The sequence below is a fragment of the Aedes aegypti genome, chromosome 2, assembly GCF_002204515.2.
Source record: "Aedes aegypti strain LVP_AGWG chromosome 2, AaegL5.0 Primary Assembly, whole genome shotgun sequence".
Lineage (NCBI taxonomy): Eukaryota > Metazoa > Arthropoda > Insecta > Diptera > Culicidae > Aedes > Aedes aegypti.
This window is the reverse complement of record NC_035108.1, coordinates 422,377,100-422,403,142: the sequence shown is the minus strand read 5'-3', so window position 1 is coordinate 422,403,142 and position 26,043 is coordinate 422,377,100. Positions and strand designations below refer to the sequence as shown.

The following is a 26,043-nucleotide window of genomic DNA, read 5'->3' as shown; positions in this document are numbered from 1 at the left end:
AGCTGAAGACGTTTTGGATCCTTTGGAGCCAACGGTGTCCCACGATCCTTTGGAGCCAACGGTGTCCCGCGATCCTTCGGAGTTGACAGAAACAGAAGATAGTGAAGATTGATTATGTTCGTTGATATTTCTGAATCGCGTCTACTCTGGTTGACGGTTGCTTAGAAAGTGAAAGAGTGGAACATCGTCGCCTACTAGATACGGTATTACTTAGATCGCAGGTTACTACTCCAACAAAAATGCAATTTACACTTTGACTTGTACTATACACTAAGGATACGAGTAATGCCTCAATGTTATGCCAAATGATCTGCTCCCCTTATACCCTTATGAATTACAACCTGAAATGGTTTATTCCCGATTTAATAAATTCTTCTTTTTAGGCAATATACCATCAACAGCAAGCTGTTACACAGCAGCAACAACCGCACCAGAATGTGATAAACATGAACAACATCTCAAACAGTGCCTCCCCGACAGTCCAGCACCAGCAGCAGATCACGACGAACCACGTTCAGTCGCCTCAACAGCAACGTACACCTTCGGCAGCGTCGAAGCAACAATCTCACCCGGCTGTCAACGATCAATCTCAGTTGAAGAATGGAAGCACACCTACCCTGCAGAACCATCAGCCGTATCCGCGGTCGCAGTTCCCAACCCAGCAAACGCCACAACCACAGCAACACAGCATCAATCACATCATCAAAACCCCAGAAGCTACTCCACGGAACAGCGAATACCTTCAACAGCAGCAAAGCAAAAATCTGGACGCTCGGGGACGTCCTTCACCGGCCCAGGGCACAACGGCTCCGGAAACCGATCCCACTCAAACCAATCTACGGAAGCAACAAGAGCACCAACAAGCACAGGCAGTTACTCCTCCTGTTCAGCGAATAAATCAACCAACGCCAATGGCTACGCCCCCTAATAAGCCCCGTCCACCGGGTGGCGTCCCTCCGGGTGGTACACCAACAAGTACACCGCCAGGACCCCGGCCAATATCCGTTGCAGGGGCATTGCAACGGGCAGGGATGAATGCCGCACCGAAACCGATTCTCACAACACCGGTAACGTCAATCGCTGTTTCAGGAGCCCTGATGAAGACGCCAACAACCACCACAACAGCCCCAACGACGCCATCAAATTCCAGTCAACAGCAAACGCCACAGCCGCAAACACCCCAACAGCCGCCAACCCCCAATAAAACTCCAATGAAAAAGCCCCAACGAGTTAACCTCAAGAAACTGTGTCGGATGATTACCGTGGCTGAAATAGACACTTTAAACCTGAAAAAGTGTTCCGTTCGATTAGAGAAACTTAGTGACGAGCACATGACACTTATGCAGGAGGATCTGAAGAAGTTCTCCCAGGCTGAACCCAAACTGGCGATGCGTTTGGGACTTGTGAAGAAGAGCGCTGAAATGATATTTAGCAAAATGAAGGAAGACGAAAGGAGATACACTGGATTACTGGCGAAGCGAAAGGCCCAGGAAGATGCGATGAATCCCGAGGATATGTTCAGCAAACCGAAGCTCCGGAAGGTAGAGAAGATGGTGGTACCAGTTGTGAAGAAGTTGTCCAAGGAAGAACTAATGAACACGAACACTTACCAGAGGTTTATGTCGATCATGGGTAAGATATTCGATCAGCTAGATGAAACCGAGGCACCCAATTTGGACGATGGAGATGAACAGTTCGAGTGTATTCCAACCAGCATGCTCAGTAGTATTAGTTCGGAGGCGGCGAAACTGAAGGCACGCAATGCCATCGATGCCATTCCGGAAAACAAGCTAACATTGTTGATTACGTACGCTATGCGATCGGTGCATTCGGCAAAGAATCTCAGTGGGACGGAACTTCAGGACGACTTGGTCGGGGACGAGTGCATTGAGAAAATCTTGAATGCTATGGAAGCAGCTTTGCTAATTTGTTCGATCTACACATGCAAAAGCACAAAATTCTTGCAGGAGGATAACGTCGATGCGATCATCAAGTTTGTGCAGTTTCAACTGCGAGAAACAGTATTCCCTTCGTACGATCCAGTTTACTCGGTTGAGACGAAAAAGAAAACAGACGGAAAGAAGTCGAAAAAGATGCCTACTTACCAGCAGAAAGGTCTTTCGGTTTTGTACACCAAAATTGTCGAACTCGGCAAACAGTTGGTGACCATGTTTGAAAAATTCCACTTCGTCGATACCATCGTGATACACGCTTCGGCATTAGGCGTGGAACCATTCTTTGTGGATAATATCGAAACCCTGCAGTTTGTGTGTCTCGATCTGGTGACGTCGATTTTTCAAAACGAAAAGTATTCACACCACCGACGAAACATTGTCGCGGACATTCTTTCGTCGATTGATCGTCTTCCGCACTCGAAACGCAATCTCCGCCCATACAAGCTGGTCAACAATGCCGGAAACATCCAAATGATGACGGCTCTCGTACTTCAGTTAATCCAGTGCGCCGTCGTTCTGCCGGAAGCTTTGGGAGATAGCAACCCCAAGAAAGCAAACAACGAAATCGTTAATAGCAGCAATCCAAAATCGGCTGATCTCTACATCATTGGGAAGTACGATACGGCTTTGAGCATTGGCGGGAACTTCCTAGCAACCTTTCTGGATAAATGTAAAAGTCGATCAAGCGAAACGGATTTCCGTCCCCTATTCGAGAACTTCATACACGATCTTTTGACAACCGTCAATAAACCGGAATGGCCGGCATCGGAACTGCTGCTCAGTCTACTGGGGACAATGCTGGTCAAAAAGATGTCCGACAAGGGTGTAGAGCAGTCAATCCGTGTAGTTTCCCTCGAATATCTTGGTATTGTGGCAGCTCGATTACGGAAAGACACCGTAGAGTCTCGATGTAAGGTCCGAACGATGGATTCGCTGATCAAGTACATTAAAATCGAACAGGAAAAGGAAGGCGACGAGTATCTGAAAGACTCAAAATTTCAGCTGGACGAAGAAGAGGAACGAACGGAGTTCTTGGAGAAGATTCTTCTGGACTTCCTGGCGGCAAACGCTCAGGAGGGAAACATCGTGTGGAATCATGCGAGGCACTTTTACATCACACAATGGTATCGGGACATCATTCAACGTAAGAAAAACATCGCGGCCGGCGAGAAGGGATACGCTTCTAGAAAAAAGCAAGCGAAAAGGCGGAAGAAATATACCAGCGAATCGGAAAACTCCGACGGCGGCGGAATCGATTCCGACATCGAACAAGTCAAGACTGGGGTGGATCAGGAATTGAACAGTGAAATTTTCCGGCTGCTGGACACCCGGAAAGCAACTTACCTGTCGCAGGTCTGTCCCTTCGGTGGCAAAAATGCCGGAATAAGTGAAATCAAAACCTACATCGATTATGGCAACGCGAATCTGATCGCACAGTATTTGGCCAGTAAGCGATCGTTTTCGCAAAGTTTCGACAAATATCTGCAGAAAATCATTCTGGTCGTGCGGGAACCGGTCGTGGCGATACGAACCCGGGCGATGAAATGCTTGGGCAACATCGTCGAGGTGGATCAGATGGTGCTTGCGAGGAAGGACATGCAGATGGGCGTCCACCAAAAACTACTCGATACGGCCATCTCGGTGCGAGAGGCGGCAGTGGATTTGGTGGGAAAATACATCCTCTCCGATCCGGACCTGATCGATCAGTATTACGACATGATTTCCACGCGGATATTGGTACGTTCGGAAGGGCTCTTTTTCTCAAGTGGTGTATTGTTACAGAGTTGCTTGCTTTTTTTTAGGACACGGGTGTTTCGGTTAGAAAACGGGTAATCAAAATTCTACGAGACATTTGCATCGAATATCCAGAGCAAGAAAAGATTCCGGACATTTGCGTCAAAATGATTCGCCGGGTCAACGACGAGGAAGGTATCCAGAAGTTGGTCATGGACGTGTTCATGACGATGTGGTTCAATCCGTGCAATCCTAATGATAAGGTGGGCATTCTTTGGAAAAATATTGAAAGCATGATGTTATTTTAACGATTTTTTTATATTTTTCAGGCGGCAATGGATAGGAAAATTACTCAAATAATCGATGTTGTTTGCTCATCCCATGAGACTGGCACTCAGGGTTTCGACGCACTGCTCAAATCGGTAAGTATCTATCGATGCTTCAGAACGGGTAGCAGGTCTCATTTTAGACAGTGTTGATCACAAATATTTTTTGGTGCTCTAGCATTCTTCGTAGTTCGTACAGAACCTTAGTGGGAAGTTTAGATAAATTCTTCAAAAATTTCTTCCTGAAAATCGTTCAGTAGTTCTGACACCCTGTGTCTCACAATTTTCTAGACATTTTACCGGTAATTTTTCTGATTTCTCCATTCGGTTTCTACAAAAAATCTTTAAGAAAAACCTTGTAAGGAGATCGATAACGTCTACCAAAGTGAGATTCACAAAATAATCGCTGAATTGATGAAAACAAATTCATTGGAATTATTTACTAATCAAATAAGCAGTTTGCAGCTATTTTGAAAGTTGTGCTTTCCGGGCTACATCTGATGAAATCAAACGAACTGATGGTAGAGCTCGAATTAGTTGGGGTTAAACCATCTTAGGCCATTTATGAGCACTTCAAATGAGGATCTCTGTATTTCGCTAATAGAACTGTAAAGCTTCAAGATCTGCAAAAACTAAGGTATGTGTGCAATTTTGTAACGCGAGAACAAATCTGGAAAACCCTATCTACAGTAGCTAGCTAGGACAAAGGCAAAACGTTAAACCACTCATCAAACAGCACCAACCAATCACCAGGATAGGCAACATTATGAACGTGCGAGAGCACTACACCTCCGACTCTTCAACCACCAACGAAACCACCCAATAAACGGAGGAAGGCGTGGGAGGTTACCGTGCTGCACATTCTTTTAAATTGTCGCAAACATGAAACAGAAAAGCTAGAAGCCAAATTGACGCGGATATCAGCACTATTCTCAGCAACAACAAAGCAAACGACGATGATAAATTGATCGAGTTCTTGAAGAAAATGGTCAATTACTAGAAATAATTTAAGTAATCTGTTAAGTTGTATCTTTCTTTCTTAGAGGTATTCGCCACACGATAATCAAGAAGGAGCTGCAGGAAAGGTTCTTGTCTCGTGTCAACTGTATTTTGAAAAGCTTTCTGCCTGCCGGCAACTAGGTGAAGGCAATCAACACGTTTGCTGTGCCCCTGTTAACGTATAGTTTCGGGGTGGTGAAGTGGACACTGACTTTGAGACGTTAGAAAGAGCAGTACGAGTGGCATTCTCTAAGCACCGAATGCGCCACCCAAAATCGTCCAGCCACGTGCAGCTAGAGTCACATATTTCTCAGGATCACATAAATGTACTGACGAGCCTCCAACCAAACCGTCTCTCAGCTCATCGGAATCCTAGTGTGCTGCGCTAGACGGAGGCTCACGAAAATTCTAAAAGCACGCGCTAGGTGGTGTGCTCTCGGGGAGACTCGTCTCATGCGCTGCTCGGCGCTACGGCTCGCTATCGGTATCCAAGTTGTGAAACAACTGCTTAGTAACGAAGAGCCTCTACAACTATTTTCGCCCCAGTATTCAGGTGTCTAGATGGCCTACATGATATGTTTTGTAATCACTTCAATTATTGCGCTGAATTTTAAACAGCACATGCGACGGAGTGCATGAGACCGCAGTGAGACACATCTCAAGAAAAATGAGGTGCACCAAAAAAGGTCTCACAATGTACAGCGCTCCCGTGCGCTTGCAAGCAATGAGGCTCTTGTATCTAAGGCTACAGCACGTGCACCGTAACTCTACGTGCAGCAGAAGAAAGAGGCGTCACCGATATTCAGGCACTATGTGTCTCCCAGATCCAGATCCATATTTCTTAGAAAGCCATAACCGCTACCAAATTTACCGCACCGCGAAGTTGACCACAGTTTCAGCATCTGGCGCAGGAGGATTACCAGCTGAACTGCGACATCAAAACCGTCGATGAGATGATCGCAACGTGGAAGCAGAAGCAGTTGCATGGAACGCACCCCCATCATTTGGAGCTCGAGTACATCGATAAGGTGGCGTCAAACACGTGGCTAGTGCGGGGTGATCTCTTCTCAGAAACAGAATGTTACATGGTAGCCATCCAGGACCGGGCAATTGCGACGAAAAACTATCGGCAGTACATATTGCACGAAGACGTGAAGGACCGCTGTAGGAAGTGCAATTCAGTAGGGGAGACTATCGAGCATGTCGATGCCAGCTGTTCAGTACTAGCTGAATCAGCGTACCTCGATCGTCACAACGAAGTTTCTGAGATTGTACACCAACAGCTTGCACTTAAGCACAACTTGGTGGACCGATTTGTGCCCTACTACAAATACCTGCCTGACCCGGTTCTGGAAAATAGTTGCATGAAGCTGTATTGGGATCGCGAGATCATAACGGACGTCCTCATCCGTGACATCCGCCCCGACATTGTAGTGTACGACGAAAGGATGAAACTAGTTACAATCGTCGACATCGCTGAACCGCTGGACCACAATGTTCAATCAACGTTCTCTAAAAAGATAGCAAGGAACCACGACTTGGCGGAGGAGTTGAAGCAGATGTGGCACCTAGAGGACGTCCGTATAGTTCCGGTAGTCCTCTCAGCGACCGGAATTGTTCCAAAATCTCTCTGAAGGGATACGAGCTGGAGTTGAAGAAGGACCTACACAGCATCCAAAAATCGGTGATTTTTGGAACCTGCAGTATAGTGAGACGGTTCCTGAATCACAACAATTGAGAGGCTCATCCAACAGACTAGGATTATAAAACTGGCGAATGAAATCCCCTTTGACGAAAAAGCCTTATCTCCTTTTTGCATACAGATTGCCTGGCGTACTTAGGTGAAAGTTTCCAGCAATCTTAGCTGAGAAGAGACAAACATCCTATAATAATAGTAGTAATAATAAAAATGATAATATTTCAAGTAGTTTCATCAGAGATTGCTTTAAAGTATTTCCTGGATTATTCAATAATTCCGGTAATTCGGTATTCCGCATTCCGAAATCAGTTGGGTCCCTTTTTTTATTTTTCGATGGTCTTATTTTGATGGTCTTTAAAGTTCTTATTTTTGGACACTCAATCGCTACGATCCATAGAATTCCAAAACTTATCCCGCTTCAATAATCTCAATATTACTCAACAGATTTTTGAACCAAAAGAAAACAAAGAGGACTCGAAGGCCAAGAAGGAGATTCCGAAGACGTTGATCAAAGCCTGCCAGCAGATCGTGGACGGCTTGGTGGACGCAACCATGAAACTGGAGAGCTCGGAAAACAAGAAACTGGTTGGCTGTATAACGGCGCTGCATCTCTTCTCGAAAATTCAACCGCAACTGCTGGTGAACCACGCGATGACACTGGAACCATATCTGAACATACGGTGTCAGAATGCCATCAACTACAAGTTCATCAGTAGTGTGGCGGAGATTTTGGAACAGGTGAGTGATGTTTTTCGTTGTCAGAGATGGAAGATTTCAAGAAATGTCCTATTTTGCAGGTGGTGCCGTTGATGGAGCATCCCAGTGAGATTTTCCTTGCTGATCTCGAATCGCATCTGATGATGCTTATCGTGACGCAAAGTCAAGCAGTGGTGCTGAGTTGTGTGTCGTGTCTGTCGGCGGTTGTAAATAAAATTACCAAGAATTACACATTAATACGAGACTGTTTTTCTAAGTAAGTTTAAAATAACGGGAAGCACTTGTCGAACTGTCAATAATTATGATTCCAATTACAGATTTTACTATAAGGGATTAGTATCTAGTAAAGAGAAGTTAATCTCCGATCCGTCGATCCCCATAGAACAACTGTATAGGCCCCAGTTTAGGCGAAGTATTTATACGGTAGGATTAATCATGCGGTATTTTGACTTCAAGCAGCCAGAAGTTTACGGCGGCGAAGATGATGCACAAGGTAATTGAATAACTTCCAATTTGCTCGAAAAACACTAACATTTAAACTTTTTCATAAACTAGGAGCGTTACCGGCCAATATCTGCGAGGACGTGTACAGCACGCTGGCATTTTTTCTATCGTGTAGTCATAGTGAGATTTGCAAGGAGACGCTGCTTTCGATGGGCAACTTCTGCGTGAAAAACTACGAATATCTGACGAAGCAGGAACTGCGGGACTATTACAACTATCTGCTAACGCAGGACACCGTACTGACAGAGATGAAAATTGTCGTCCTGAAGAACATTTTAATGTATCTAACCGAGGAGGAGAACAAAATGGTTCGAAACGACAAAGAATGTAGGTTTGATGATGCTGTAAACTGGATTCTTTTACTAAACTCTTTTTGCATTATTTTCCACAGGGGCTAAGCAAGCACAAACCGAAGATTTGAAAGAGATGGGCGATGTATCGTCCGGCATGGCGAGTAGGGTGATTCAGATATACCTGAAGGAGATCCTGCGGAGTTTTCTGCACCGGGACACCGGTGTACGAATGTGGGCAATGCGTGTGGTTGAGATTGTGCTGCGGCAGGGTCTGGTACATCCAGTACAAATAGTTCCTTTCCTAATATGTTTAAGTACGGACCCAGAAAGAGAGGTAAGTGGAATAGAAAGCGCTTAGAGGAGATAAAAACCTTTAAATTTGTGTCTGTCGTGTTTTCATCCGTAGGTTGCACATAGTGCAGACCGTCATCTCCAGGAGATTGACAAGCAGTACCCAGGCTTTGTAAATATGAAATCTCACGCCGGTTTGCAGTACTCGTACGAATTGCAAGTCTTGTTACAAAAACTTGACGACAGTAGTATAGTGAGAGGATACAGGTAATACACACCTAATAGAATTTTTAAATTTTCCCTTTGTAACACTAATATATGTATACTTTTTCATGACAGAATCAAAGATCCTCAAGAGCCACCGAGTGCGCTGAACGGTTTCTTGTATACTTTGTTGCGCAATACCAAACCGCAGCGACGAGCGCTCGTTCAATCAATTACAAAACAGTTCGACGACGGTAAGATCTCACTGCAGCAGATGCTCTACCTAGCGGACAATCTGGCCTACTTTCCGTACATGGTGCAGGACGAGCCACTGTATATAATCCATCATATTGATGTACTGATATCCGTTACCGGTACCAACCTTTTGGCGACGTTTCGAGAGGGGTTGAAACCTCCGCCTGGAGCGGAGAATAACCCGGACCAGCGTAAGTTTTTCTAACGATTCGAAGATGTATTGAACCTCCTGACATTTGAATTCTTCCCGTAGAACCGAATCCACTGGAAGATGATGATGACGATGACCAGGATGTAATTCTCAGTCGGCTACCAGAGGACACTACAGAACTACAGAACTGCATAACTTCGGCACAAGGCTGCATGCTTTTACTCATACTCAAGCAGCATTTGAAAGACATCTACGGCATCACAGATTGGTAAGTGTTGAATTTAAATAATAGGGTTTTTAACTTTTGAAGGCTGCCTTAAAGTCAATTGTTGCGGCGCCCGAGGGCCGCTAGAGTTGGGAATCAAAGTAGGTATTCGACAGTGCAAATGGAATTATCAAATTAACGAAAAAGTTGGAACTAGGAATCATTGACTGTGCAGCAAGGTGTTGAGGTGCGTTAAAATCAGCCCTGGCCTTTCGTTTCGAGATGTGGCCAGAAGGTACAACGCTAGCTTTCAAACGGCGCCAAGTTGGATCGCAAAAAATCGGCAGAGCGAACCGGGATCCGCCCAAGGTTCGACCCGATCCAATAAAAAAAAACGTTTTGACAGCTGTTAGAGCGGATCCAGGGCGAAACTAGGTTCGCCCCAGGAATGAACGAAAACGCCATAAGTTGTGTCAAACTGAAGTGTTTTCCTTCACAGGCAACGCGAATATATATGATCATATTATTTGATACGCGATGCGAAAGAGGGGATCTTCCGAGGATGAATAGGTACGTGGCGAAAAGACGTATGGTTGCTAAGGGAAAAGTGACCTACGCGGCCGTCCTCCAGAACGGAAAAGCTGACACAAGTCAAGCTCCGCGATCAAGAGGACATGAAGTGGAGAGGCCAACACCAAGTCTAAGGCTAAGGAAGCCAAGAAAAAAGAGCCACGAGATAGCCCGAACCAGGCAGTGCATCCACAGGAACCACGGGCGCAAGGCAACAGCAACCCGTAGATACGAGTCGGAAAAAAGAAAGAAAGAATAAAACTGAAAACGGAGCCCAAGGAGCATGCTGAACCGAAAACAGCGAAACGTAGGAATTTAGGCGAGGCCTTCGTTATCAAAACGGAGGAAGTGGAATACGCCCAGGTTCTGCAGGCGATGCGAAGCACGGAGAAGTTATCAAAATTGGGCGCAGATGTGCGGCAGACTAGGAATGGTGAAATGATCCTAGTCTTAAAGAAGGACGCGAAGCAAAAGGGTGAAGTCTATAAGCAATTGGCACAAGGAGTACTTGGCGATGAGGTTGATGTAGGATCCCTGACTGTAGAAGCGACTGTCCAGTGTAAAAATCTGGATGAGGTCCCCGATGCAGCGGAGGCCTCGGCTTGCCTCAAAGAGCATTGTGACATCGACGTAGCCAGTAAGGCTATCCACCTTAGAAAGGGCCCGCAGGACACCCAGGTGGCGGTGATCAGGCTGCCGGTTGCAGAGGCTAACAAAGCGAAGAACTAGGGCATACTCAAGGTAGGCTGGTCGGTTTGCCGGTTGAGCATACAGCAGCCTCCTGAAGTTTGCTTCAAGTGTTTCGGGAAGGGTCAAAAGTCGTGGAATTGCAATGGTCCCGACAGCAGTAAGATGTGAAGGAAATGCGGCATCGGAGGCCATAGGGCAAGCGACTTTAAGCAAATAGCTAAGTCCCTGATATGTGTCGACAGAGCAGCAGACAACGGACACTTAACGGGCGGACCTTAATGTCCGGGCACAAGCGGAGTATCAAAGCAGCCAAAACGGAAGTAACACAGTTAAATTTAAACCACTGTGATGCAGCCCAGAAGCTGCTTTAGCAGTCAGTCTCGGAAACGAAGACCGACGTGGTGTTACTATCGGACCTATACAGCATACTAGCCAACAACGGGAACTGGGTAGCGGATAGGTCTCAACAGCTAGCAGCTATAGGGACTACAGGACGATACCCAATCCAAGAAGTAGTCTCTATTTCAAATGACGGTTTTGCGATGGAAATTATCAACGGCGTATTCTGTTGCAGTTGTTACGCGCCCCAAGGTACAGCTAATGCTCGATAACTGGGTGCTATTTAACTGGGCTGCTTTTTAACTGGGTGCTCGCTAACTGGGCTGTAGCCCAGTTAAAAAACAGTTAAACGTCAAAAACTTTCACCATCCCGTAACTGACGAGGGGCGTGCAAATGCAAAATAAGGTTTCGGCATTATTTTTTTAATTGTAAATTTGTCTTTTTTCATTAAGATTTTAAATTTTTTTTTTCAATTCAATGTGCAATATGTCGCAAAGCATCCGACGTGACGATGTTATTTTCTTCCCGCTGCTGGAGGACCCACACATAGAGTGCTTTCTCCACTAAAGGAAACGACTGTTCCTTCATGGTTTTCCTGTTTTCCACGCCATGTTCTCTATAGTGATCCAGTTTTTGTCGTAATTCTTTTCGGTGTTTTAGGAAGCGAGTCACCGAGGAAGATCCTACGCCATATTTTCTGGCGAGCGACTCGTGCGATCCACCTCCTCTTTCGAAATCGTGGATAATTTTAACTTATTCCACCAACGTAAGGGTTTTTTGTTTCCGTTTGCGGTTGGTGCCCAGTGGGATGTCCATTGCAGGAACGAAAACTGTTTAATTCACCTCAAAATTTACAAGACGGTGCGATTAAAACGCGAATTCAATGACGGAATGACACGAACACGACGCGATTCCAAAACCGAATGACGCCAACCAAAACTTTGCATCTAAGTCCCCCTCGATTTTTATTTGAATGTGTGTGTGCGTTGGAATGGCAGTCCAGTTATCGAGCACTGCTCGCTAACTGGAAGGTTCTCTCAGCCCAGTTATCGAGCATAAGCTGTAATCGACTGACGAATTTTCCCACGTGGTCGAAAGCATGATAGCCGAATTAGATAATCGGTAGCCAGTAGTGATAGCTAGTGACGTGACGTTTTGTAACTAGTCCTAACCTTATAGGTACCATGAACTGGCGCGTTCATGACGGTTATACTCAAAGCGATCATCAATCGATTCGCTATAGTATAATACCAGGCGGGCGGAGGGCTGTGCGATGTAACTCGATCCAAGTCCGAGGTTGGAAACCAGCGCGCTTTGACGGCGAAGTATTCATTAAAGCCCTGAGGCGCGAACGGAGCACTCTGGACATAAACGGTGAAGAGCTAGTGGCTGTGATATCACGAGCGTGTGATGCTTCCAAAAGCCTCTCCTAGAGAGAACAGGCCGCCGGTGCAATTGCAAAGCTTCGTGCAATCTGCTCTCGGGCTAAACGAAAATGCAACGCGCACGCATAGAAGCACAAAGAGAAGAACGCGGTGCAGCATTCAGAGAGGCAAAGCTAGCTCTCAAAAAGGAAATCAAGAGTCAAAAACGGTGCCATAGCGCACTAAGAGAAGTCGGGTTTCTGCAATCGAAAATCGATGGCCCATGACCCCCAGCGTTTCATGCGACAGATGAAGGAGAAGTGACGAGGGTGACAAACGAAGAGCTGGCGGAAGTCGTGAAATCATTCTCGTCAAATAAGGCACCGGGAACCAATGGTATCCCGAATGTTGCCCTAATAGCGGCAGTGAGTGCGGTTCCGAACATGTTCAGAACCATGGTGCAACGCTGCATAGATCAAGTAATCTTCCCGGATGTATGGAAGCAACCGAAATTGGTGCTACTACTAAAGGCGGAGAAACCACCAGGTGACCCGTCGGCGTATCTTCTTCTTCTTGGCATCACGTCCTCACTGGGTGTGTTCTTATGAGCACTTCTACAGTTATTAACTGAGAGCTTTCTATGCCAATGTTGCCATTTTCGCATTCGTATATCGTGTGGCAGGTACGATGATACTCTATGCCCAGGGAAGTCAAGGAAATTTCCATTACGAAAAGATCCTGGACCGACCGGGATTCGAACCCAGACACCTTCAGCATGGCTTTGCTTTGCAGCCGCGAACTCTAACCACTCGGCTAAGGAAGGCCCTATAGACCTATCTAATAGCGGAAGTTGGAGAGGTTGATCCTCAACAGACTAGTACCGTACACAGAAGGTGCGGACGGCCTGTCCAACAACCAGTTTGGTTTCAGGAAAGGTAAATCTAGGAAAGGTAAGTATTCGACTTACTGCGGGAGTACCACAAGGGTAAATCTTGGGTCCGATGTTATGGAATGCGATGTACGATGACGTACTGAGGCTGTACCTTCTGGCGGGTGTTAAGATTGTTCGCTTTGCTGACGACATCACCCTAGTGATCTATAGCGAATCGATGGAGGAAGTAGAGTTGACAGCAGCGCACTCTATCTCCATAGTTGAGGAATGGATGGAGTCTAGGAAACTAGGACTGGCCCGTCACAAGACTGAGGTGGTGGTGATCAACAACCGCAAGTCCGAGCAACGGGCGCTGATTTCGGTTTGTGATTGCACCATAGAGTCCAAGTCCTTTAGACATCTTGGGGTAATGATCGATGACAAGCTCAGCTTCGCTATCCACGTTGAATATGCCTGTAAAAGGGCATCTATGGCTACAGTGACACTTTCGAGAATGATGTCTAACAGCTCTGTTGTGACATGGGCTTAAGAGCACCAAGTGCATACCGAACGGTTTCTAAAGAGGCCATGTGCATCTTAGTCGAGATGACGCCCATCGGGCTCATCATCAAGGAAACTTCAATGCTTCAACCAAAGAGGTATCAGAGGAGTCCACAACAAATGTAAAGAGGCAACGCTCAGAGGTTAGCAGCAGGAATGGGATAACTTCACTAAAGGTAGATGGACCCATCGGCTTATACCAAATGTGACAGACTGGTATACAAGAAACCATAGGGAAGCGATCTTCCACCTGACGCTGTTTTTGTCAGGACATGGTAGGCAGTACCTGCATAGATTCGGGCACTCAGAATCTCCCGCGTGCCCAATTGTGCTGGTGTGGAGGAAACAGCGGAGCATGTCGTGTTCAATTGTCCGCGTTTCATTGTCGAGAGATCGTATGCTCGCTACGAGCGTTTCCCGACAATATAATCCAGAGAATGTGTGCGGATGCCGAGTGCTGGAATGCAGCGCCGACCAAGAGTCCGCTACAGAGGATTAGACCTGTCGAGGCTGGTCCCCTGTAACATTGTTTAAGTCGGTTAGAAGAAGTAGTTTGCCTAGGCTACTTCTGCTACATGTGTGAAGTGCTATATGCGCTGCCCCCTTCCCGAAGAAATACCGTAAGTTGGTTCCGGAGAGATAAGGGTCTAAGGTCAAGGGTAATGTCGGTGCACTCTGTACACCACTTGAGCAATTCAACAAGAATTGCTTAAGTACAGTGCATGGGCTTGTCTGTTTGCAGATTTCCCCCTTGTAAAAAAAGAACAAAAACAAAAAGAGGGATGCATATCTCGATATCGAGTTATAGAACTATGGCTACCTCGATGGAAAATTAAACCCAAGGGGCTGGACATTTTTGTGATATTGAATATCATTGCACTGATTTTGTCTTCTAACTCTTTAGTCTCTTCAATATACAGTTGACTGTAGTACAGAAGATTTCCTAAACAAAACGTTTTTGAACATTTTCTGTTCTGCATAAAAAGTTGATTGCATGTTTAACGAATCCGATATTTTTCTATTCTAGCAAAATTTCTCGATACTCACCATCGGAAGCGGGGAAAATCTACGACAAAACAATGCAGAGGAGATCGAACTCATTGTTCGATCCCAAGGCTACCATTACGTTGCTGAAAGAGAACCGCCACATAATGGCAGTCCAGTCAGATGATGACCGAGCAGAGCTTGTGCAACGATATCTGGATGTAAGTTTTACCTAGAACCGTCTTAGAACGATTGGGATGATTGATAACAACTTTTCTTTTTTTTTTCTCGAAGTTCAAACAGTTAATGCTGCGGCTCGATCCGGACGATCCAGACCTCCTGGATGAGGATGATCGTGCCGCCCCGCCAAAGAATTCTGAACCGAACTCAACTGTTACCACCCCGGTGAAGCAAGGTGATGCCAATAGTGCGAATCCCGGTGGAGACAGCGCAGCTGCAACCCCCGTTAGCAACAACGTTGGCAGTAGCGGTGCGCACGTGAACAATGTCAACAGTACTGCTACTTCTGCCAGCAGTAATACGACGGCAGCTGTCGGCACACGGACACCGAAATCTTCCTCGAGGCCATCGGCAACGAACAACGCTGCCTCCAGTCGGAAAACTCTCCCATCGCGAAGTGCTCGGAAAAAACGACGGAAACTATCCAGTTCAGAGGAAGAGGAAAGTGAACCAAGCGATATGGATTACGACTAGACACAAACAAAAAACAAAAACTTCTGCCAGAGACATTATTAATCGTTGAATCAGAGATGTAAAAATTACGTAGGATCGAGATACACGTTTAATATAATTATTTGTGGTGTAAGAAACAATATCAGTGGAGAATGCCAGGAAAGATGATTCGTCATCACTTTACAAAACAAAATAAAAGCGTCTGTGAATGCACATTTAAGTAGATGGTTTAAAAGTGCGCCAATCTTAGCAGTAGCAATAGTGGTAGAACTTGATCAACTCGTAGTATTTTTCTTTTCCTCCATAAACACGCACGAACACTGTTTCAAGCGTACACCGAACCAAACACCGTCACTAGGAATGAAACTTGCGCTTTATTCATACCATTAGGTACGGTCACCCAACCTTCGATTCAGATTTGGAAATGATACGCATTTGAATTAAAAGAGAAACTTTGTTTTAATAATTCCGTATCGGATAGATTGTCCGCAGTACTATCTGTGTTCTACGGTTTCGGACGGAAAACTCCTCCCACAGAAGTGTGCAATAAAAAGGCATGAGGGAGCGAATCGTTTGTGCTGACGGTAAGTCCTGGCAAAACATGCATGTTTCTCAACGTGGAAAACGTGTTTTGAAGTAGGAAGATGTTTTAATTGAAAATATTTAAAGCTAACTGTGAATAGGAAGGATGAGCGGAACAAAATTGATACCGCAGAAAAATTGCGGATAGTTTACCAAGAGGGCAAGGAAAAAATCGCCAGATTCACTGATTAGAGAACTTTGAATTAAAAAATAATATTTAATTTATTGAACCAGATTAGAACAGCAACGAGCATGGCGAGAGAGAGTTATAAAGAGTGCAAGCGCGTAACGATTAACTTAAATTTTGGCAAATAATCTGCAAAAGAGACTGGCGAAAAAATATTATTACTAATAAGAAGGTGAAGCAATTCTTTGCTTGAGAATAATCGAACATTCAAGTTCTGTTACTTTGTGCGTGTGCGAGCGTGCTGGACCCGTGTATGTAATTGTATGTATCGAGTCAACCAATTGTAAATAGTTTGTAAATATAGAGAAAATATGTTCATTTTTCCCTTTCCGAATGTGAAAAGAAAGATAAGACAAACACAGTAGAAACAAAATCGTTTCAAGAAAAAGAAAACCCACTGCAAAATTTCTGCGTGTTTCGGATAAAATAAAGAGACAAAAAAGAACAAAAAATATGCAACCGACAACAAGGAAGAGACTTTATTTAAAGTGTTTTTAGATAAATTATTTATACGAAAAAAGAAGCTGAAAACGATATAGAGAACACAACACACACAAAAAAGTCGAGGAAACTGGAATCCAGATGAATTTGTAATTTAATGTAGCGTCGTAAGGGAAATAAAACAACACAAAAAGATAAGAGGAAAAAATGTATAATCGAAAGATCTTTTTTGTTTTTTTTTTAATAATTTAAATCAAAGTCAAAAAATAATGAAAATACAAAGTGAAACTTGTAGATAATTCAAATCTTTGTTTGTTTGCGTTATGTTGAATCCGAAATTCATACTAAAACAAATGAACTTGAATTTTGAAGAGCACTACGCGAGTCATTTGGGTTTATTCTACGACTGGTGTGAGGTGACAATGGTCGGTCTCGTATAGCGAGGTGACAATTCTCGACTCGAGTGATGTGACTCTCCATTTGATTTACACGGCGAGTCACTTCACTCGAGTCGAGAATTGTCACCTCGCTATACGAGACCGACCATTGTCACCTCACGCCAGTCGTAGAATAAACTCAATTGAATATTCAAGACACTCTTCTTCTTCGCATCACGCCCTTACTGGGACAGATAGCATCTCTCAGCTTAATGTTCTTATAAGCACTACCAATGTCGCTGAAACCAGGCCTATCGGCACACATCATTAGATTTCCAATTTCATGTCACTGATCGCTAGCATATGCTGAAACTAAGGGGTCTATTTTGTAAATCGAGCAGATTCATGTGACTCGTTTGTAGTCACTGTCGATCAAAGTGAGCATGGATATTTCAGATGTCATCGGTCGACTCCCATAGTAATCCAATCACATAGAGCGATAACTGTCGCTAAACTCGAGTAACAGAGCTGAGTCGAATTTTTTTGGTCGACGACAGTGACTCCAGTCGAGTCATTTTGGTCGAATCGACTTATAAAATAGGGCCCTATAAAGGGTGGTCGTTTCGGTTTTCTCAAATTGGTGGACTCCTCGTACGCCAGCTAGCTAAACAATTTGTGAAAAAGCCCAATTTTTGATAAATCTTAGGTGTTTCTTTACGTCATATGTGTTCTATTTCCTTTGGAACACATAGCATCGTATAGAGAAGGATGTAGCTTTCATTTGAAGCAAAAAAAAAATGGCGGATGTTTTAAATTTGGCCGCTACAGTTGACTCTCCACATCTCGGTCGTTCGTTTGGCACCCCTGTAAAAAGTTGGATTTTTGTAGAAATTTCTAAGCGTGTACCAGACGAGCTTGTTGCACGTTGCATATTGATGCAACCTATTGAGGTTGCGTTACAACATTTGGTGCGACACGTGATTTCTACGCAGTTTTGATGTAATTAATTTTCACGTGTAGTTGTTATCAGTGCCCCTTTGTTTAGGTTGCATTTTACAAAACGTTATGTAAATTTTTCAGTTTTAAGGAGAGTTCAAAATTTGCAAACCATTGTAAAATGCATCGAAACTCGCGGTTATATGTTTTCTCAAGTAATTTCCTATCCAAACACAAGTTTTCAACTACCAGCCAGCTAAGAACCGTAGCTCCCGTGGAACTCTCCTATAATGTCTACGACACGGTTCAAAGCAGTTCTCAAGCTGCACCGGTACTAGTCCTGCATGGATTGTTCGGTTCCAAATTTAACTGGAACAGCCTCTCGAAGGCTTTCCACCAGAAAACGAAACCCACGCGGAAGGTGAGTATCGTATGAATTATCCTAGAGTCCAAAAATGTACAAACTTTTCCCAAACTTGTAGATCTTCTCAATCGATGCGCGTAATCATGGAGAAAGTCCTCATTCGGAGGTGCATTCCTACGAGCACATGGTAGCGGATCTGGTGGCGCTCTACAAGAAGCTCAACATTGAAAAGGCCTCCGTGATTGGGCACAGCATGGGTGGACGTGCCATGATGTTGCTAGCGTTGCAATACGTAAGAATACTCATAGCTAGCATTATATTTTATTCCCAATTTGTCTTCACTTGTAACGATTTCAGCCCCATCTTATAGATCGAGCCGTCATCGTGGACATATCTCCTGCGCCCGGTATCGGCACCAACAACACCAACATCCCACTGTTTCTCCACTCGATGAAGTCCATCCGAATCTCGGCGGATCAGACGATCCACCAGGCGCGGAAAGTCGCCGACGAACAGCTGGCCAAGATCATTGCCGAGAAGCCGTTGCGAGATTTTCTCATCACCAATCTGGCCAAGTCGCCGGAAGATGGCTCGTTCCGGTGGAGGATCAACCTGGATGCACTGGAACGGAATTTCAACTCCGGAGTGGCGCAGTTTCCAGCTGTCGGAGGGTTACGCTTTGACGGCCCAACGTTATTCATCGCTGGAGGACGTTCGGATTATATCCAGTAAGTTTTGATAAAACTTATATTGCATATGTCAAACATTAAGTTACAAGTAGATAAAAAACCGAATGTAGTACTACACCATTTAATTCATCTATGGTGGTAAGCTCCATCGAAGTTAATACGCCAATCGCGTATTAACTTCGATGGAGCTTACCACCACTAGAGTTTATATCCTTCGACAGATACGCGTATTTCGACCTCAACTGTAAGACCGTCTTTAGTGTCGTGTACTAGACTCGACTAGTACACGGCACTGAAGACGGACTTACAGTTGAGGTCAAAATACGCGTATATCTGTCAAAAAGGATACAAATCACTTATTCCACTGGAAGATTTATTATCATTAAGTTACACTTTTTTTCTTCTTGCAGACAAAAAGATATTCCTGTGATCAAACAGCTTTTCCCAAATTCGGAAATAAAATTTGTAGAAGGTGCTGGACATTGGGTGCACAGTGAAAAATCGGCGGAATTCGCAAAGGTAGTTCTGAACTTTTTGAACGACAGTAACTTGCACTAAAAGTGCATAGAATAAACCCAATTGTTTATTGAACCGTATTGTTGAGTTTATTACAATGTTGAAGAAAGACCAGACATAAATAAACAAAATTAGTCATTATGTTTTGATTTTATTTGTTTGTGATTTTTTGTGTATCGCTGCACTTCAGTAACGTTTGTAAATTTCAATTTTTACTACGGAATATATTATAAAAAAAGTTCAAGCAGTTGTTCCTTAACAATGAGTTTAGGATTTTCTGGAACTACTGAAGATTTTTTCAAGAAATAGTAAAGAAATTCTAGGAGTCTCACGAACATCGTCTTCAAAATCACCAAGCAAGGATTCTTTCCATAAATTCTTCAGAGACTTTTCCAATTTAGCCGTTAAGATTTTTATTAAAGTTCCTATTCAGTTTCCTTTAAACGGAGATGAACCAGCCATAGGGCTAAAAATCTCCTTAATAAAGATTGTAATAATAATATTAATAATAATAATAATAATAATAATAATAATAATAAGATTCCTTTAACCATTTTTTTACAATTTCTCTCGGAACTTTTTCAAAGACTGCTTGAAAAAATCGCAGCAAAAATTATCTAGGACTTCCTACAAAAACCATAAAATGATTTTTCTAGGTGTTACACTAAGGGTTCCTAATATTCCTCACGTTTTTTTATAAGCAATTGAACAGGATTCAATTGGGATGCTGTTGATAGCAATTTATCAGAGAAATTTTTCGCATCTCTATATAATTTTTTACAGAAAATTATTCATTTATGTTTTTATTAGAAACAATGATGATGCAACACGCATGCATTTAAAACTCTCGTTTTTTTATGCCTGCCTAAGAAAATTTCAAAAATTCTAACATTCCTATAATGTTTTTACGGAAATACGTTCAAGTTACTCTCAAAAACTAGTCACCATGCAGCATGCCCACCGGAGTATAAAAGAATGTTCAGGTTCCTAAACGTATATGTATTTCATAACACTTCGCAACGGAACCACAGAACCTATTGTCGAGATCGGTTGTCGAAAACCTTCAATCAATTGGTGATGTACGAGTGTCCAAGCACACAAATGGATCGCCTATGTGGTGACATCACTCGCATGATAACCATTAGGCCGGTCTCTCAAATTTGACCACCAGCACTCAAGCTTACGAGTAGCGAAGTGTACCAAAACGATCGGATTTGCACTATGGGAGATATTCACTGACCGAACCCTATACTGGTGAGTGATGATCGGTATGAGAGCCCAAGGATTAACCCAAGCAACCACCCGAGATCCAATCAGTTCCGATTGACCCGTCTTGCATGTAACAACCAACAAAAATTCCACAAGTGCAAGTGCATGTACGTTAGAAGAAATCCAATATTAAGATTAATTGTTCATCGGAACATGTGGAGTAGAGTGATGCGAATTTCGAAATTTTGGCTCCCCTATGCTTAAGGCCGCACGGGACGTCATCATAATCACCCTATCCATTTCAAGAAGCAAATCCCAAGAACCACTCCACATATCGATGCGAAAATGTATCACTATGATTCTGTATATGTAGTGCACAGCCCGATAAATTTTCAGCTTCATCGGTTCACTAAAACTCGAGATTTGCTTCCACAAAGTTTTGATGATTATTGTTAGAGTGAGACGAAAGATAGGGAAAATAACACGGTCTCCCGTGTCCCCTTCGATTTCTTTTATGGTAAACAGAATTCTACCAAAGTTTGAAATGATTTGGAAGCAATTTGACTGTGCACAAGCCATTTGAAGTTTACATGGAGATTGTGAGTATGTGAAACGCCAACATTTTGTGTTCAGCCCTCTAGGGTAACCAATATATTTTTGACCCCCATATATTTTGGACCCCCTGGGACGTTTTCCTGCAAATTTCCCAATTTAAATTGAAAAGCCAACTCAATTCGCATGCCATTTGGAAAGATAGGACTATTCCGCACTTGCATCAAGCGTTTGTACATAGCAAATGTGTTTATTCTATCTGAAATTAATTAAATTTAATCGGTTCAACCATGCAACCATGTAACGTGTTGTAACACGTTACACACAGAAATCGAAGCCGTCAGAAATTTTTCAAATGTAAACAAAAACTTTTTTCAAATTTCTGAACTAAAAGCGTAGAATTTCTTCGGTATTCCATTGTCAATCGATTGATTAGACTATGGGCAAGCATATTATACAACCAGTGTCGTGGACTTTGTCGCCAAACGATAAAAAATGCCAGGGGTCCAAAATATATACTTTGAGGGTCCAAAATGTATTGGTGTGTCCAAAAGAATGACAGACAGTGCTTCACAATTCAACTATTTTCGACGTTTTCCGGATCCTACATGACTGTATGGGCATTTTTATCTTGTAAAGGAAGTTTTTCGCTACATTTTGGCATGTTCTTTGACTTAGTTACGCTGTGCAATTAATTAATTGGAACAAAAAACTAAAATCACTTCCTTAGGGGGTCCAAAATACGACCGTTACCCTATCTCTTTATCATAATATTTTACGGAAAAGTAAACAAACTCTTCCTATATGAAATCCTTTTAGCTACAACTTTGCCGAAGGCCACTTTTTGGTTGGACCTCAGGAATCCTGAGTCAGGATAATTTTATTGTTATTTATAATCATAAAGTTGGTTTGCATGTAGTATGCTTCACCAACAACAGTTCGGCAGGCAACAGTGGGGCTCCTGGCGGGAAGAATAGATCAAAGTAATCCAGGCTACTATGTTCTACAGCAAAAAAAGCAGTGTTGTTCTGGAAGTAATTCTCGCATAACTTGTGATCTCGCTCTAAAAGCCATTGGTAACCGAGTGTGTAGCTCCTTGTTTCTAAGCAAATGAATTGCTCAGGATGGATACTATCACCACTGGGAGATAGAGGAGGATCTTCTCTTCATCGTAGCATTGTTGAATACCTTGTAAATCTATTCGTTTGCTCGGTAACAACAAGCTACACAGTCGATTACCAATGGCTTTTAAGACGAGATCACAGGTGATGCGAGAATTGAATGATCATCTAAGCATGATTTAGACTTTGTTATCAATAATAACAAATTATCCTTACGTCCCATCGAAATGTGGTCTTCGGCCTTGTCTTCGGCAAAGTTGTAGCTGGGAAGTTTTCACATTAGATGAGTGTGTTCACTTTTCCATAGATTCTTATGACGATCAGTTAGAGGACTGAACACAAAAGGTTTGCCTTTTCCATAGTAATTTCCATATAAACTTTAAATAGCGTGTGCACAACCAAATTTCTTCCGAATCACTTCAAATTTTGGGAGGATCATTTTCATCATAATTAACATCGCTTAAACATAGGGGAGAAAAACTTCAAAATTTGCATCAGTCTAATGTGGAGCATGTGGTGCATGGAGTAGAGTGAGCCTGAAATGAGATCGGTGAGGATCTGGATTAAGGGGGCTCCGTCAATGATTTCGGAATTTTCAAAAGCAGTTTTTTTTTCGATCAAAATGAAGAAAATTTACAGGAAAATGTGTTCACTGTATTCTATTCTCCAATCGCAATAAAGTGAACATTTTTTCGTCGAATAATTTTCAGTTATGAACAGAAAAACTGCTTTTGAAATTTCGATGATGACGATGATTACGATGACGGAGCGTTGACCGTTAACTGGTGAGCTTTATTTGTGCCTGAAACCATCCTTGATCCCACCCTAATTAGGCCTATTAGTTTACACCAACAATTGTGTCTTCGCGGGAGATGCAGTGTCGTCAACAGACAATTCGCTGCATGTTCGCCCCGCTGTAGAGCCAGGTTGTGCCGCACATTTGAAAAATCATGGCTAAAATTGCGCATTCTCAATATTTCACAATTTTAAGTCTTAACAGGTGTTTTGGAATTTAGGGTGGATGACTCTATTTTGGGCATAGTCACAATTTTTTGGTTGTCATAGGGCAAAATTCTAACAAAAATGCTGTTTTTCAAACGATTTTTGGCTCTCAACTTTTTCAAACAACTATCGTTTAGGCAAGAAGAATCTTCTTCAATCGATTCCTTAGTCTTAAACGCACGTTTGAGCAAGATATCTCCACGGGGAGCGGCGGGGAGCGATTTTTACGGTATAAACAAGCTCTTCTTTAAATATTTGAAGTACCTACGACAATAAGTATTAACTTAATAGGGTTAACGACACTTGAATATAAATTTGCATTCGAAGATGTTGAATTATGAGAATGAGTTATCGACCAGAAAAAAGTATGCTGAAACCAAAATTTGCACGGGTTTTTGTGAAAATTGATTACTTGAGTTTTCAAGCAAAAATATAAGTTTTTCGACATGTGCAGCTATTTAACGACTGAACATGTAGATAAACATGTTTATTTTTGACTTCTCGTACGTATTCTCAACTATCTGAAATAGTAGATGAATGTTTGATTTTGTTTTTCAGCTAAAAACTAAGTTTGGAAATGGGGTTTTTGCCAGCTATTTGAAAATCTGAACCAATGTGTGCCGGCTGCGGCTAACGCTTGTCATCCGGATGGCCGCCGATTGGATACCCCTAAACACATACACCCAGATAGCCGTAGCACACTGGGGCAGAATCGAAAAAACGCGGAAACAACCTGTAGTTCTTCGGAATGAAGAGATAGACATTTGATGTCTTCTGCGAAAATGATCCTACCAATAAGGCCGATGTTTTGACATGAAGTCATATTTTATAGTGTTATTCGCATAAATGACTCAAACGCCATTTCGGTCAAATGGCAGTTTAGGTGTATGGTTTCTTCGGCAAAGTTAATCGTTATTTTATGTTGAATAAAATTGCTGAAGACGTCAAATTTGCAACGCCTACTATTTTTGAAATAATGACATTTCAAAAAAAATGTACCTTAAACCGAAATATTTGTTTTTTGTTTGTATTTTTGTAATTAAAATACCATATATCGCCTATGACTATGTGATTAATTAACATAAAGCAGGTCTGGTAAAAATTTGATGGTAAAAATAAAATTTTGTTTGATTTTTTTAGTAAAATTTCCAAAAAACGGGGATATTGCGTATAGGCCATTATTGCGATCGGGCAAGTTCGGGCAGGTGTTTTCATTGGCATCCACTTACGAAAGGTCAGAACATTCATGTCTAATTTTTTCAATGATATGATATTTGATATATTTGTCCTATGCGATCTGAAAGTATGCTAAGCTTATAAAAAGGTTCAAAATTATTTTACATGACAATGTTACAGTTTTACAGTAAAATCAAAAGTTGAACATAATCATGAACATTCTTGCGGTTTACTAATAGCTAAATGTACTTAACCATTTGATTTTTGAATTGCTTGTATGTTTGCTATTAGCAAACCTCCACTAAGGGACCGTTTGCCCTAATAACCGTAACATACATAAGACCAGTTTAAATACCATTTATCGCCTATGGTCATGTCATTCATTGGCATAAGGCAGAGCTGGTAAGAATTTGATGGTAAAAAACAGAAAAAAAAACTTATTAAAAATAACAATGATATTGCCCATGGGCTATTTTTGCAGCAACCAAACATTTTTTTTTATTTTTACCATCAAATTCTCACCAACATAGCCAATAAATGACATCATCATAGGCGGTAAATGGTACTTAACATGAAAAAACACAATATGTATGTATATTACGGTTTTAGCACAACTTATCAAAACTTTGTTTGTTCTTCAAAAAAAGTAGGCTTTGATAATTTGACATCTTCAGCAATTTTTTCAGCTTAAAATAACGATCGACTTTGTCGAAGAAACTATATACCTAAGTTTCCACTTGACCAAAATGGTTTGATATAATGAGTCTTGCGCATAGGGCGTTTTTGCGAATATCAAACATACAAGCAATGTAAAAATCAAATGGTTAAATACATCTAGCTTTTAGTAAACCGCAAGAATGTTCATGATTATGTTCAACTTTTGTTTTTACTGTAAAACTGTAACATTGCCATGTAAAATAATTTTGATTTTTTATAAGCTTAGCATACTTTCAGATCGCATAGAAAAAATATATTAAATATCATATCATTGAAAAAATTACACATGAATGTTTTGACCTTTCGTAAGCGGATAGCAATGAAAACACCTGCCCGAACTTGCCCGATCGCAATAATGGCCTATACGCAATATCCCCGTTTTTTGGAAATTTTACTAAAAAAATCAAACAAAATTTTATTTTTACCATCAAATTTTTACCAGACCTGCTCTATGGTTATTAATCACATAGTCATGGCGATATATGGTATTTTAATTACAAAAATACAAACAAAAAAAATATTTCGGTTTTAGATACATTTAAAAAAAATGTCATTATTTTAAAAATAGTAGGCGTTGCAAATTTGACGTCTTCAGCAATTATTTTCAGCATAAAATAATGATTAAATTTTGCCAAAGAAACCATACACCTAAACTGCCATTTGACCGAAATGGCGTTTGAGTGATTTATGCGAATAACACTATAAAATATGACTCCATGTCAAAACATCGGCCTTATTGGAAGGATCATTTTCGCAGAAGACATCAAA

At 42.3% G+C, this 26,043-nt stretch overlaps 2 protein-coding genes across 2 annotated transcripts in view; both read left to right on the top strand.

Moving 5' to 3' along the window:
- The window catches only part of LOC5568927 (nipped-B protein), a 64,317-nt gene extending 47,600 nt beyond the window's left edge, over positions 1-16,717 (top strand). Inside the window, exons 5-17 of the mRNA XM_021847499.1 lie at positions 384-3,692; positions 3,758-3,952; positions 4,019-4,111; positions 7,158-7,451; positions 7,511-7,686; positions 7,748-7,923; positions 7,986-8,261; positions 8,326-8,561; positions 8,634-8,785; positions 8,858-9,168; positions 9,231-9,396; positions 14,757-14,934; positions 15,008-16,717. Coding sequence (XP_021703191.1) covers positions 384-3,692; positions 3,758-3,952; positions 4,019-4,111; positions 7,158-7,451; positions 7,511-7,686; positions 7,748-7,923; positions 7,986-8,261; positions 8,326-8,561; positions 8,634-8,785; positions 8,858-9,168; positions 9,231-9,396; positions 14,757-14,934; positions 15,008-15,427 — 5,982 coding nt within the window. The 3' untranslated portion in view covers positions 15,428-16,717. The remainder of the gene's footprint in view (positions 1-383; positions 3,693-3,757; positions 3,953-4,018; positions 4,112-7,157; positions 7,452-7,510; positions 7,687-7,747; positions 7,924-7,985; positions 8,262-8,325; positions 8,562-8,633; positions 8,786-8,857; positions 9,169-9,230; positions 9,397-14,756; positions 14,935-15,007) is intronic.
- A 1,280-nt stretch (positions 16,718-17,997) lies between these two features.
- LOC5568944 (protein ABHD11) lies at positions 17,998-19,573 on the top strand. The gene is made up of 4 exons (XM_001658196.2): positions 17,998-18,350; positions 18,412-18,585; positions 18,651-19,021; positions 19,393-19,573. Exons 1-4 carry the CDS (start codon positions 18,111-18,113, stop codon positions 19,538-19,540), a joined length of 933 nt encoding a protein of 310 aa, XP_001658246.1. The 5' UTR covers positions 17,998-18,110; the 3' UTR covers positions 19,541-19,573.
- The last annotated feature ends 6,470 nt before the right edge of the window (positions 19,574-26,043 follow it).

What these genes read in the sequence shown, in the direction of transcription:
- LOC5568944 (XM_001658196.2), top strand. Translation starts at nt 18,111, where the DNA reads ATGCATCGAAACTCGCGGTTATATGTTTTCTCAAGTAATTTCCTATCC. An exon ending in AAACGAAACCCACGCGGAAG is followed by an intron (nt 18,351 to 18,411) that starts GTGAGTATCGTA and finishes CCAAACTTGTAG; the next exon opens with ATCTTCTCAATCGATGCGCG. An exon ending in TGTTGCTAGCGTTGCAATAC is followed by an intron (nt 18,586 to 18,650) that starts GTAAGAATACTC and finishes TAACGATTTCAG; the next exon opens with CCCCATCTTATAGATCGAGC.